Here is a 14,440-nt window from a genome sequence, read left to right on the forward strand (position 1 = left end):
GATTCCGTGCGTGGAAAGGATGTCTACATTATTCAGACTGGCTTCGGTGGCAACGGCAGCAGGCTCAATGACCACTTCATGGACCTCTGCATCATGATCTCTGCCTGCAAGACTGGTTCTGCGCGCAGGGTCACCGCCGTCCTTCCCTTGTTCCCCTACTCGAGGCAACCCGACTTGCCCTACAACAAGGCCGGCGCTCCGTTGTACAAGGCGCCCACCCCCAACGGCGAGAACGGCAAGAAGGAGTACACTTTCGACAGTGTCCCTCCCACCCCCGGCCCCGGCGTGCCCAAGACTTCCGGCCTCATCAATGGCTCCGACATCGCCAACCAGATGATCAAGAACGCCCTGACAAACGGCAGCTCCAAGGAGCAGTATACTACCCATGACTATGAGAACCTTTCTATTGTCAACGGTTTCCAGGCCAAGCCCGGTTACAAGCAGTGGGTTGCGCAGGCGGGTACCCTTGTGGCCAACCTTTTGACCTGCGCTGGCTGCGATCATGGTACGTCCTTCCCTCAATGGCCATGGTCCGAACGATCCCGAGCCTATATATCAGTCGCGACAGAGATGCGACGCGAGAGATTGTTTCCGTACAGGGATTAGGTGCTAACTTTTGTCCGTCAGTCATCACCATGGATCTCCACGACCCTCAAGGTACGTAACCCAGTACCGATGAAACACATACGAGCACACTTGCGCTAGTAGTCGCGCATTCTTTGTCCCTTCGTCCCATGACGCTGGCCACGGCTAGTAGACTAACTCGTACCCCGTACAGTCCAAGGATTCTTCGATGTCCCTGTCGATAACCTCTACGGACAACCGCTTCTCAAGCGCTACATCCAGCAGCACATTCCTAACTGGAAGGATGCCGTCATCATCAGCCCTGATGCCGGTGGCGCCAAGCGCGCGACTGCCATTGCGGACAGCTTGGGCATGGAGTTCGCCCTTATTCACAAGGTAAACCCCCTCTACGGTTCTCCCCACTGGATTACCACTTAACAAAGAATCACAGGAGCGCCGTCCTACCAAGATCACCGATCGCCAGAACGCTAGCATGATGCTCGTGGGTAACGTTACTGACCGCGTTTGCATTTTGCTCGACGATATTGCCGATACCGGCAACACCATCACCAGAGCTGCCAAGCTCCTTAAGAAGGAGGGCGCCACCACCATCTACTCCCTGTTGACTCACGGTGTCTTCAGCGGTGACGCTATCAACCGCGTCAAGGCTTCGGCGATTGACAAGTTGGTCGTTACCAACTCTGTTCCCCAGGACGAGCACAAGAAGCAGCTTGGATCCAAGCTTGACGTCTTGGACATCTCCCCTATTTTCGCCGAGGCGATCCGCCGCGTCCACCACGGTGAATCGATCAGCGTACTCTTCAACTACGAGTAAAACTGCATATACAACCTTGGACAGACATGATCAGCATTTTCTCGATTATCATATTCGGCGTTTTCGTTTTCCAGTTTTTTGGGGCTGCACTTCCACGGGGGTAAACAAAAAAAAAGAATACACTTATATCCATCACATCTGGAGGCTATACAGAGTGAGGTCTCCGAGATGACGAGACAGATCGAATTTCGAAAGGCGTTTTACGGAACACATACGGGATTCCTTTCCAACGAGGGTGAGTAGGAAGCAGCGGGCTTGGGGTAGAAAAGTTGATATCTTTGAGATGATGGAACGACGTAGTGGATGGTTGGTTTGCTGTCTCGACTGCTTTTTAGACTTGGTTGCAACTAAAAGCACAAAAACACGGAAACTCAGCCATGCCTCGTACTTCTATGTGTCACTAGGGAGAAGGAGAACAAAGTGGTGTACTACTACTTGGTACAGCCATGCATGCGCATCCTGTCTCGTGCGAGTACCGCCTTGTGGTATCATTCTCGAGTTCCTCGGAGATCCACACTATGACGGTGACCCCTTCACAGATCTCCGAACCAGGTGAGTATCTACACCTTTCGACGGTTCGTAAAGTAGTCGTCACCTGTTAGGACTTCCTTTGTGATATCAAACATAGCCAACTCCTCAGTTGGCGGAGGTTTCTCACAGGTAAGCATCGCCGTCTCGCAATGTGCAAGAGTTAGCTTAAACTTGTACACGTGCACCCGAGGTCTCTTTTCCCAGAGAAAGCCGATGGGCGTTCGATGGAGAAATGCTAACCAAATAACAACCGGAGATTAACCAACGCCCTTGAATTGAGAAGTGGACATTGACAACATGTTGGAGAATCAACTAACTGGCAGACTGGCTGCCGTAGATGACAATGTACCATACATTAGTATGCATTCTTCATCTGATGCGAGCGATACAAGATCTGCCCAGGGGTATTACCAGACGAAAGATCGTGTAACCTTTCTTGCTTCCATCTTATGGTGGCGGCACGTCCGTTCACAACTTCAAGGTCGTACGACATGGGTTGACGTCTTGTGTTGACTGACCACAGACGACATCGTCAGCTCGTGAAGGAAGTGGATGTTAAACAACATTTTATTTGAAAAATGGCTTTAGAATGAGAACATGTGAATCCTTTTCAAAAGCTTTGTTCACCATAAGAACAAATTCTTCACGGCCGGCACGGGATACCCTCCTTCGGCACAGTTATCCGTGCCGATCCCAAGCCGAGAGCGAGCCAAGAGAAGCGGAAGCACACCATTAGGATTTCAGGAGGGGGACATTTCGTCGCTCTTTTGTTTATGTCGGTTACAGGATCGGATATGCCTATGCATGCACGGCAGGCTAACCTGACAGCGGGAATGCGGCAATGCCATTGCGTGCGCCAACAAAAAACGAACCCTTTCAAGAAGGGCCAAGGGTCTTTGCCTACATCATAGCGAGGGTCATGTATTCTTGTGTGTGTTCATCTCTCGGAGAGAAAACAAGACGTTCAAGTTGCTCATTGGTGTTCGGTTGCCGCACTGCAATACAAGTTAATGTGAAGTTCTAGAAAGAAGTTTTTTTTTTGGAATCATTATTGCATTGCCCATTACGCTCTTTGGTGGGGTGCCGCAAAGTGAGTACTTATGACGTTGGTCGTGGAAGCCGTCGTCATGTTTGTCTTTGAAGCGTGGCCATGTGGCTAGGTGTCGTTGAGGGGGGTGCTGTTAGTGGTAGCGTTCTTTTCTGCTTGTTACTTGACGTCTTAGGCTTAGGCTGTTGTAGACTCCTTTTTTTCCTTCTCAAACTGTAAGAAGAGGGGGAAAAAGTCCATGTAACAGGATCTGAAAAAGATTTATGCAGAAAAATCTGGAATTCCTTCTCATCATGTGCAAAAAGGACATGGAAATAGATATGTAAAAAAGGCAAGGGCAAAGCTTTAACATGCGCAGCGGGGCTGGACAGGGGACTTACACTGCCTATACAGGATGCCGATCTCCCTTTCTTCTGGTTTGGAACTTTCCCCCTTAGACCACTCACACCCGACACACCTTTTTACACACACCGCATCAACTCTGGAACATTACTCTACCCAAGCGAAGGGGTAGTATCATCCACGATAGGAAATTAAATCTTCTAGCCTGACACTCGACGAGCCTGCTTCGAGAATAGTGGCTAGCGACTACCCCGGTGTTACTGGTGCACCAAGAAAGCCCAGCCGGGCCTCCCGTCGTTCTGTCAAGGTGGTGGTCAAGTGGTGGACGAAGAGCGGACTGGACTGGACGGACTGGACGGACTGGACAACCGAAACGGTTACCCAGATTTCCCCAGGAGCAGAAAGCAACCATCGAACATTTGGGAGAAAATCAGGTCCCTTGATATTACAGGGGTGGCCCTTTAGTTCCCAGGCCGATCACTCAACTTTTCCAGTCACCTTACTACATACGCCATCATATAATACCATCCACCCCCTTGTTTGTGCGTGCCTCCGTCCCTGGCACGCCCCCGATCCCATACAAAGAACATGTCCGTACGACCGCCGGTGGCAGAGACCATATTTGACCTGATCGTCTTCGTTGTTTCCCTGGTCAATATCTCCAACAACAACAGGCAGCTGGATCTCATTGGCGCGCCTAATTACGTCGAACCGCTTTACCTGATCTACCGCCTGTTGTCGGCATGTTTCAAGCCTGGCGGAGCAGCAGCAGTACTGCTCGTGTAACAACAGTAACCACCGATAGCACTACTACCACTACCTCCCCGTCCCCGTCTCCGGTAGCTTCCGGCTCCGAGCCACCGGTCCATCCTCTACCCCGGAGCATATCGGCCCCAGAACCACAACAACCTCAACGAAACGTATCATATCTTTCCAGGCCAACACTGGCTCCTCCGCTCCACAGCTATTGCGGATATGAGTCCCCGTCCGAACTTGAAGATGGCTATATAACGCCGGACCCAGCTCCCCACCGACCCGGAGCCTCCGGACCCTCTTGGTCGAATTCTTCGGCATCCCGTCGTCCAAATGGTGGTGGCAACAGCCCTATGAAGGCGAGCATGGATGACATACTTAACAAGGGGCGTAACCTGTCGAAGCGCAAAGTGAGCCTCAGGGATCGCATCACTTGTTATCGGTGGACATGGTTCACCATGACTATGGCCACCGGCGGTGTTGCCAATGTTCTTTATTCGAGTAGGTTCATCCTATTCTCTCTGTCTTCTTCATCATGGGGAAGAGTGAGCAACGTTCTGACTCGGACCGAGCATCACAGTACCATATAGGAGTCAGTGGTTGACGGGCGTTGGCCTCTTTTTCTTTTTTCTTAACCTTGTTCTTTTCACGGTAAATTGTATTTGCATCACACTTCGGTTCCTTTGGACCACCGGCAGCTTCCTGCATTCACTCAATGACCAGACGGAGTCACTCTTCGTTTCTTCAATCGTAAGTTCTACTTCATTACTCTGCGGAGATATCCCAGCTCCTTCAACAAATAGTCCTTGATACTAACGCTTCAAGTTAAGATTGTCTCGTATGTATACACCATCTCGACCCCTCCCACTCCCCATTTGCCCGTTGTCATCTATCTTACCAACTAACCCCCTCCCCAGAGTCGGAACGATCCTCATCACCATCTGCCAATATGGCATCCCCAACACGGGTTCCTGGCTAGTCAAAGCCATGGAAATAATCTTCTGGATATATCTTGCTCTGAGCTTTGTTATCTCCGCCTTCCTTTACTTACTCCTTTGGTCCACCACCGTCTTCCCAATCCACACCATGACGCCGGTCTGGGTTTTCCCGGCCTACCCGCTCCTGTTGACAGCTCCCTACGGCGCCAACCTGATCGCTGCCTCGGTAAAGGCCGGCCACACGGATGAGATCAAACCCATTTCCATCGCCCTCGCCTCTGTCGCCGTCCAAGGCACCGGCTTTCTCATCTCCTTCATGATCTGCGCCGCCTTTCTCTATCGCCTCATGACCCAGAAGCTACCGCGCGACTACCAACGGCCCGGTGTTTTCATCTCCATCGGTCCCGGCGCCTTCACGGCCGCGGGACTGGTGCAACTCGCCAACTCCGCCCCCGATTTCGTCCCGGCCGACTTTCTAGGTACGCAGGGCGGTGTCGCTATTTCCATCTTGCGCATCCTGGCTTACATGGCGGGCATCTGGCTCTGGGGTTTGAGTTGTTGGTTCTTTCTGGTGAGCGTCGGTTCACTGTGGAAGTATCTGAGGCCGGAGGGAAAGAGCAAGCTGCAGTTCCAGATGACGTGGTTCTCGTTTGTGTTTCCCAACACGGCGCTGGTGACGGCTACGGAGCAACTTGGAAAAGCGTTTGAGAGCGATGGGCTCAAGATACTCGGGTGTGTCTTGACGGGGTGTATCATCCTGGTGTGGATCGTGGTGTTTTGGCGCATGTTGGAGTGTATATGGAGGAAGGAGTTGTAAGTCTTGCCTTTCTTTTCTTCCCTATTTTTTTTTTGCCAGTCCTGTGTTCTCTACCTGCCCTGCAAGTACTAACGATCTCATCTTCCCAAAAAACAGACTATGGCCCAAGGAATCCGAAGACTAGAAGTCTCGTCTTCCCATCGGTCGTAGCGGCAGCGGCAGCGGCAGTGGCACATCTTCGCCCCTGCTCAGCCTCCCACCTTCTCCGCGTCCATCTCTGTTATCGTTGTCATCGATACAATCGTCCTCGTCATCCACATCCTCAATGAGAAGCATGAGGAGTACAAGTACAAGAAGTACGACAAGAAGCTTCGCCCCGAGCAGGTTATCCAAGGAGTCAAGGCTAGAAAGCTTGGAAGCAGTCTTGATATCCTTGAAGGACTGAGCTACTTACTCAGCTACTGAACTGCTGAGCCCTTGGGGTTTGTTACTGGTGTTTTTGGCGTTTTTTGTTTTGTTTTGTTTGGTTCTATTATCCCAGTCGAGCAAAAACGTGGATGTTTCGTTGTGTATTCTGCATTTTAATGGAGTAGCAAGCGAGTTAAAGCGAGCATTGTACTGCTGGTATGCTTTTATGTTTTGGTGGCATTTGCATTTTTCTGCCTTGGGGGTTTGTTAAACATTGGACGATGAGGTTGTACAGTCCGATACTGGTTTGTTTGTTAGCTCGAGACCTCTGGTCAACTTCGCCAGGCGTTGATATACCTAACTGAACCGTTTCGCTCTATAACTATGTAAGGCATGAACCCACTTTGTATGTGCTATTTTGGAATTTTGATATGCCTTCTTGGATCTTATTAACACCTTTCTGATCCATAATTAGAATATGTCTTGTCTCCGTAAGGTTTGGGACAGATTAGAACCGATCTCATCCAGTATGTTAAGAGTACCGAGTTAACGAACAAACCAGCGTTAGATTGTATATGTACCCATGCAGATGAGGCTGTGTTGACAAGTAATCACATTACCTGTGTGTGTTTCCACTAGTTCGTTTGGTGATGTTGATGGGATCGATAAAAGGCGGCAGGATGGGGGTCAATGAGAATGAGGGTGGAACGGCGAACATGGACACACGAGAGACGAGCGGCTGGATATCACTCAGCGAGAGCATTGCCAGAAAAAAATAGTTCTGTTTTTAAACACTATCCTCCCATCCAACTTCAATCAACCTTTGTACTAGCCGTCTGCCTATTCTTGACCACGCCACCCATACCAAAGAGGCATGTGGCATGGCAAGAACAACACTATCCAAAAAACAAGGCTGTGCACATATCAAGGTGTGTGTGCTAACAGAAATAAAATAAAAACCATCAAGGTATCGTCTTTTCACCAAGCAAACATACATAACCAACCCCTAATGTTTCCGTCCCAAGAAGCAACGAACCGCATCGAAAAGGTGTTATGGTGAGACCAATAAGCTAACGCCAATCGCCATGCAGACTCACGAGGGTCAAGAATCGAAAAGAAAGAAGAAACAAAGTTTCAAGTAAAGCCGAGAAGGAAACAGAAACCACAATGCCATGCCACATCATTCATCCATCTACCCGCCCATCCATCTCAGATCATCTCACTATGATGCAATCCCGTCTTAAACTCGCTCTGTCCCGGTTGCTGCTGAGCGGCAGCGGCAGCAGCACGCATCTGGAAGTTCATACCTTGCGGCATACCGGGCATAGGCACGCTCTCATACGGAGCAACCATCGGAGCAGTCTGGTTGTCCCTCATCGCTCCTCTGCTACGGCTAGCTGATCGCATACGCTCTGTCACACGCGAGATGCGACCGCCGATGCTGTTGTCGATGCTGCTGCGACCACGGGCGTGTCCGTTCCGCGAGGAGGGTGCGGGAGGAGAGAGGATGGGCACCACGATTTCCTTGGGAATGGGGGCCGTGTTGACGGGAGTGTATGATGTAGATGGCAGGACGGGCGTGTAGGAGGTAGATGGCAGTAGCTGCGGTGGAGGAGGGGGCTGTTGCTGCGGTTGCTGAGGTGGTTGTTGTGGTTGGTCGTCATCCATGACGATCTCGATCATCCCTAAGCTACCTCCGTATACCGCTGGCTTAGCACCGGCCAGATGAGGAAGCGGGGCAGGTGGCGGCGGCGGAGGAGCAGCAAGATGCTGAAGCTCCCTGAGCATGGGCGGCACTGGTGGAGGAGGAGGAGGGGGAGGGATGGGCCCGTCATTTCGGCCAGCATCATGAGATGGCCTGCGACCCATCATAGGCCTCGGTTCTCCGCCTACACTGGGCTTTTGTGCATGGAAGCCCCTCAGGTTACCAAAGGCACCTGCTTGAGGCGGCACAAGGTCTTGAGGAGGAGCAGACATGGACCTCTGAATGGGTGGTCGATTGAATGATGATGGGGGTGGAGTGTAGACGGTCGACGGAAGCAGCATTGCAGGACTCTTCATCGGCGGTTCGATCTCTTGTTGCTTGAGCTCAACCTGCCTCTGCGATATTTTATCGGCCGAGGCCTGGTTAGAGTTTGCGGCCGACGTCTGTTGAAAGCTCGCGGGGATAGCGGGAACGGGCACATTGTTCCTGCTGGCGTCCGAACCAAGAACCAAGCGCATAGCTTTCGGGGTGGCAGGAAGACCAATCGATGGCCCACGATTGGCACTCATGCTGGCATACATGCTCCTTCCAGCACCTTGAGAGCTAGGGTCAACGCTCGCACTGCGTGCTGGCATATCTTCTCTCCTAGGGGGGACAAAGACGGTGCTCGGCAACTCCATGACAGTATCCAACCGGGCAGGAGTAAGCTCATCGGGATGCAGAATCGGAGGAGCGGACGGTCTTCGTGCAAGTGACCTCCGACGTTCTTCAAGCTCACGCTGTGCCTGCTCCTTCTTCAGTTGTCTCTCATTCATCATGACTTTCAAGTCACCTGAACTGTCCGTAACAAGCTGCATCGGGGCAGGCGTGGGCATCGGGGCAGGAATGCGCTTTCTGCGATCTGTTTGACGGCTTTCCGACCTCTTGTCTGACCTCTGGCGACTTGTGGACCTCTCACGGCCACCCCAGCCATGACCTCGACTGGAGATCGGTGATGCGATGCTCTCTCCTCTGTCGTTTTTGCTTACACTCCGGTTGTGCCTTTGACGGAACTTCTCACGGTCTTCCAATGCCCTTCTGTAATCCTCCTCATCCTCTGAGCCATAAAAATGCGCAGCCTGACCTGACATGGGCACTGGGGAGGATGGCGATCTCTGTCTGGAACCTTCGCGGCTGGCTTCACGGCCGCGAAGGTCGAGTGTTGGGGGCTTGCGTCTCTCGGAACTGCGCGCGCGGCTCGAGCTGCGGCCATTTCTGCTGGCACCACGACTTGCCATTCGTACCCTGGATGTTTCACGTCGAGCAGCAACCTTCTTCACGACGCTGAGCTGGTCTTGCTCATCCGAGAAGTCAATGAGACGCCCTTTACCGTAGCCGAGCTGCTCAAGGTCTTCCCGAGGAGTAGCAAGGTTGATCAAGTCTTCGGGAGACATCGGAACTGGAGATTTTGGAGATCTCTTTCCACCCTTGGGCGTGTAACCCCTAGATGACCCTCTACCGCGGTCTTTGGACAAGTCGCGGTCGTTCCTGCGTGAACGGCTTGTGTCGCGGCCATTGCCACGACCATCTCTGCTGGTTCCTCTGGCGTTTCTAGCACTTCCAGCAGCTTCGAGGCTATTGTAGTACTTATCCATACTCTTGCCTGGGACATTACTGCGATAGCCTCGAACGCTAGATGTTGCAGATGCAGATGTCGCAGAGCTGGCCACAGAGCCTGGCCCCTTACGCCTAGATGGCCAGTGATACTGTACGTTTGAAATCGAATTCCCCGACTGTTCAGGGGAGCTCGGTTCATCATGGCGCGTGTCATTGTACACAGGCAAAGATAGGTCTAGGCCTTCTGGGATGCGGCTGCGAGACCCATTCCTTCTTTGTCTGCCTTCCATCAGCGCCGCTACGGCTGCCGGTGAGGGAGAAGGAGGCGGAGGTGCCTTGGTATCCTTGAAGATACGAGGGCTGGCAGTTTGTGCTCTGGGCAAGTCGTAACCCCGTGTTCTGCTATCGGAAACCTCAAAAGCCATTATATTTGCGTAGGGATCACCGGCCGGTTTGCTGATTGCGGTCAAAAGCTCGCGGTTGTCCTGGGTTGCCTCTCCGATGGATGGGAGTCGATGTCGACCAAAACCGCCATTTGGCGGGCGCGCAGATGAGGGGGTGTTGAACTGACTCCGGTTATTCCGTAAAACGGCAGTAGCAGGGTCAGCTCCGCCAGGTGAAAGGGCTGACTGGATCATTGGAGTGGCCACTGCCGCAATAGGAGTCCTACCGTCATCGAGCCCAGAGAAGAATTTCGACTTGTTTTCTCCAAAGGTGGTAATGAGCTTGAGGGCTGAGTTCTTTGCAACGCTCCGTTGAGGGCCATGGTTTCTGGCAGGGGGCGAGAGTGGGGGGCTGGTGACCTCGTTGACATTCGCTGAGATGCTTCCGAAGGTGATTTGTTGTGCTGAAGGCGACGTCCATGGTTCTGTGGATTCGTGGCCGGTGCAGGCGAAACATCTGATGGCGAGTTGCTGTTGTCCATGTTGTACAGCCCATTCTCCCCACTTCCTCACGATCTGGACTTGACGCTCCCAAGTCGACGGGAAGAAAAGGCAGGTCAAGATCAGGGCCTCCATGTACTTCTTGTGGGAGACGTAGATCTCAATAGCATCGTTGTGGTCGCCCAATCCGATCATGATGGTTGCCGCCGCATGAACATCGCCGCTTTCCAACAACCGCTGCACATAGGCTCGCCCAAGCTTGTGCTGTGATGCTTGTCCCCCAATGCCACTGAGAGCCAAAAGCATCCAATCAGACGATGTCATATTCTCTGATCCCATCGCCATGATATCGGTTGTGATGTCTCCCAGCCACTTCGCAAGCAAAATCCGATTCGTAGACCCCAGAGGATGTCGAGACATCTCATCCCGAATCAGGTCTTCGATCTCCTTGTTCCATCCAAAAATTGTACTCAGCATCTGACGCCGCAGATCATCGTTCGTAAGTCGGACACCATCGTTTATTTGTGGTGTCTTGTAAGGCATATCTTGAAGACGGCTTTTGGTAAACTTGAACAGGTCGACAACTTTCGCTTCGTCGGGACTGCGAGGCACCTCGTGACGCAACCGTGATGGCCTTCTCGAGCGGTAGTTTGAACTCCCCATAGAGACGGAGCTCGTGGTCGACAAAGACTCCCTATCTCGCCTGTACCGCTGATCCTGTCCAGGCAGACCTGACCTCAGCGAAGACCCTGCTGAGATGTACGTGTTCTCCGTCATCCCACGGGAGATCGCGGATGGAGCATAATGATTTCGTCCCTGTATGTTCGAGTTGGATGACGTGATGGACACACTGGATCGACTTCGGCTTGAGGTAGGGCTTGTTGGACGATATCGATCGGGTTCGGATTGCCCTTGAACAAGCCTAGCTAAGGGCGACATGTGATCATCACTCTCAGATAGATCAGCGTGAATAGCAATTGGCACTCCAGGGTCGGCATTATGATGCATCGCAGCCTGGCTCTTTTCTTGTTCTTCAAGTGAGATGGGCGGCGAAGGAGGTAACAGGTTAGCAGGGTGTTGAACGCTGTTGACCATCATGGCCGGTGCGTTTAGATCGAACTGTTGGACCGAGTTGTTTGCCCCGAGAGTAAAAAGAGTTGCTCCGGGCCCATAAACAGCCAGGCCCCTGGCATGTTCCACGGTTGGGATGGTATCGTAAGTAACATGTTTCGTCCTCACGTCCCATGAAATTGTTTCACTATCGGGTCAAGTGTCAGCAATTACTTGAAGAGCGACAGGAGCATGATGGAACAAACTTACCCTTCTGAATATTGAATAATACGACCGTTTTTGGACCACCCCATCCAGTTCGGACCTGTGAGATAGTTTTCTGTCCTTTTCAAAATTCTTACCACTTTCGCCGGATCATCGGCATTGTACTGTTTCGATACACTCCATACACGGAGGTCCCCATCGTGTGTTTGCACGGCCAACATATCCGACTTTTGCCGCGAAGATGAGGCATGCCATGCTAGTGTTACGATAGGAGAAGGCCCGCGCGAGGTAGTAAGGTTATGGAGGATGGTGAACCTAGGCTGAAGTGTTGCGATCAAGAGTGAGCCATTTTGATACCTACAGCAAGACGGTCAGTTTCGGCACCGATCCAAAGATGTCCTAAAAGCTTGTACTTACCCAATGGCAAAGGTCCTGCAATCTGCTGCCGGGGCAATAGCTGTGATAGCAATTTGATCAATAGTTCTTGCGGAAATGTGCTCAGACGTGGTAGGCTCAAAAAGAATCACATTGCCTTGGATGTTGCCTGGTTGGGCCAAGTTAGCAATGGCGATACGAAAGATGAAGCAGATATAAACTCACCAAATGCAACATTGCCATTGCGCATCCAGGCAGCGCAGGTAAGATTTTCATACGAGGCGAATCTCGCAACCTCATCTCCAGTCATGAGGTCCCACACAATCGCAGTCTGCCCGGCATCATAACTGACAACCAGCCTCCCAGTGCCCATCTCACTGACGTTGTCGACTGCTAGTAGTTGCACTTCCTCGGTATGGCGCGCGAACCTTCTCTCTATCGTCAGGCTGTCATGGTGGCAGCATACAATCGAACTGCCTTGGGCATACAGGAACATGGAGGCCGTGGCCGCACACGGCTCAAAGTACCGGGGAACGGCGCTCGGGGTCGGAGCCATGGCGAAGTCTTGCATGTGGGCAGTCCGTCCCTTGGAAGAGGCTGGAATCGAGCCGGTACGGCTTCTCGAGATGTGTCCGGGGACCGACATGGTGACAAGATATGTGGGGAGGAGTTATTATGTCCTTTGGGTCGAAGATCTTGAGATCAAATTGTTAGTCGGGAAGCTGCATGGGCGGCAGGTCGTATGTACCTCTCGGTCCCAGGCATGAAATGGCCAACCCGGAACTCTCAAGGTGCAGGCCGGGAGCGGACGGCGTACAAGAGTAGAACATACCGAGCGGTGGGGAGCTATCACCCTCCGGGACTTCTTAACGAACCAGGACGCGTGGCGAGGCTACACAATCCGAACCCTAGTCATCACATGGGACACTATGCTGTCTGTTCCCGCCCAAGCTGTTCCTCCACGTTCAGCACGCCGAGAGTACGGAACTCGAGGCTATACTTGTTGGCATACACGGGCTGGTCTCTTGTAGAATCGACGGCGGTTACTGTGGCAATCGTGACTGGTCTGGGAAAAGGTGTTTGTTGAGACGAGTTTCTTCCTTTGCGAAGATGCAACAAATGTCGGTTAGAAGAGGAAAATCGAAGGCGAGCGGGAAAAAAAAATCCGGAACTGGTAGGGTTGCACGGGAACGGTCCTAGAAACGAGACACGGCGGCGGGAGACGCAGGAGGCGTGTATGGCAAAGGTTGTAGTTCTGTCTAGACGAGGACGAGGGGAGGAGGGGGCGGTAAGAGGACCTGGCTTCGAGGTTACCCGCCTGAGGTCATGAAGGAGAGGACTTGGAGGAGCGGGATGATGGTCCAAGGAAGAAAGGCCGGAGCTGGGTTGCTGTGCCAGGCGCTTGTTTCGTGGTGCGAGATGATGATGCTCTTGTCTGATGATCCCAAACAGCAAACAGCTGGATGCGCGGAGCAGAGGGTTGGTTTGGCAGCGGGTAAGGAGAAAGAGAAGCAGAAAGGAAAAAAGGTGATGATTATGCCTGTGACTTGCACCAACGTGAGTGGTGGTGTGTGGCAGCAGATAAGTTCGGGCCAACCTAACGAGCGCTTAGCACAGAGTCCCGGACGCGGAGGCGAGCTGCCACTGGACAGTGCATTGTCATGAGAAAGCATCCATCAAATGAACCCTTGCCCAGTGAGGAGCTGACTCCAGGTTCCCAACGTAGCTCCCAGGCTTGCTGCTAGGCGTGTCCGTCTCGTTGTGGAGGACGTGAAATCCTATGAATGGCGGCCCTATCCTGCTAGTCCTTTTTCTGAGGGTGGCTCTGGGGCAAATGTTGGAATATCTCTCTGCTCCCCTGGATTCATGCCATTTCGAGAATCCCGAGGGCAAATCTGGAGCGGATGCGGACCGGCTCATCTTACTTCTACTGACCAAACAGCCGCAGAGCATCATCCATCTTTGCCATCCTCTCTTCTCGCTGGCCTGGCCTTCTGGCTGCCCTGCGTGGAAAAGATGGAAAGATGTGCATCCCACTAGCGAGGCGGCACTCATCCACTTCTAGCACCTGGAGAAATCTGGTTAGGTCGCAACAGGGGCACGACGCGAGAGGGCACTGTGTAAACTAAAGAGGGGACTGGACGGATGTCCCCCCCCCCCCCCCCCCGGTTCAATACCTTGAGGAACATCAACGGGATTGCCAGTCAGTGGGCGAGGTGACATTGATCTGGGCGTGTCAATGGTGGCATGTGCAGTAGTTCAATATTCCGCCATATTTAGCAGCGCTCTGCTTCTGGCGAGTCCGCTTTCGACGTACCAATGTTCCCATTCAGAATTCTGATGCTTGCCACAATGCAGTCCTTGATGGCTTGCCCTGGTTCACTGACGTCGTCGCCGTGATTCCGGGTTCTCGACAGCCGGAGTCTGCC

The 14,440-nt window shown here is 52.5% G+C and overlaps 2 protein-coding genes across 2 annotated transcripts; one reads left to right on the forward strand and one right to left on the reverse strand.

Annotated features, from left to right (window-relative positions):
- Window positions 1–4,063: 4,063 nt before the first annotated feature.
- Window positions 4,064–6,590, forward strand: SMAC4_02470 (uncharacterized protein; the record flags this gene model as incomplete). Its single annotated transcript, XM_066089782.1, has 5 exons — window positions 4,064–4,574; window positions 4,654–4,823; window positions 4,904–4,911; window positions 4,991–5,824; window positions 5,925–6,590. The coding sequence occupies 5 exons, from the start codon at window positions 4,064–4,066 to the stop codon at window positions 5,950–5,952; spliced, it is 1,551 nt and encodes a 516-aa protein (XP_065947262.1). The 3' UTR covers window positions 5,953–6,590.
- Window positions 6,591–6,939: 349 nt separating this feature from the next.
- On the reverse strand, window positions 6,940–14,154 carry SMAC4_02471 (uncharacterized protein). Its single transcript, XM_003350753.2, has 5 exons — window positions 12,844–14,154; window positions 12,237–12,706; window positions 12,054–12,180; window positions 11,682–11,993; window positions 6,940–11,619 (listed from the first exon to the last, which is right to left on the reverse strand). Exons 2-5 carry the CDS (start codon window positions 12,655–12,657, stop codon window positions 7,386–7,388), a joined length of 5,094 nt encoding a protein of 1,697 aa, XP_003350801.2. The 5' UTR covers window positions 12,658–12,706; window positions 12,844–14,154; the 3' UTR covers window positions 6,940–7,385.
- Between the last annotated feature and the right edge of the window lie 286 nt (window positions 14,155–14,440).

The sequence above is a fragment of the Sordaria macrospora genome, chromosome 5, assembly GCF_033870435.1.
Source record: "Sordaria macrospora chromosome 5, complete sequence".
Taxonomy (NCBI): Eukaryota; Fungi; Ascomycota; class Sordariomycetes; order Sordariales; family Sordariaceae; genus Sordaria; species Sordaria macrospora.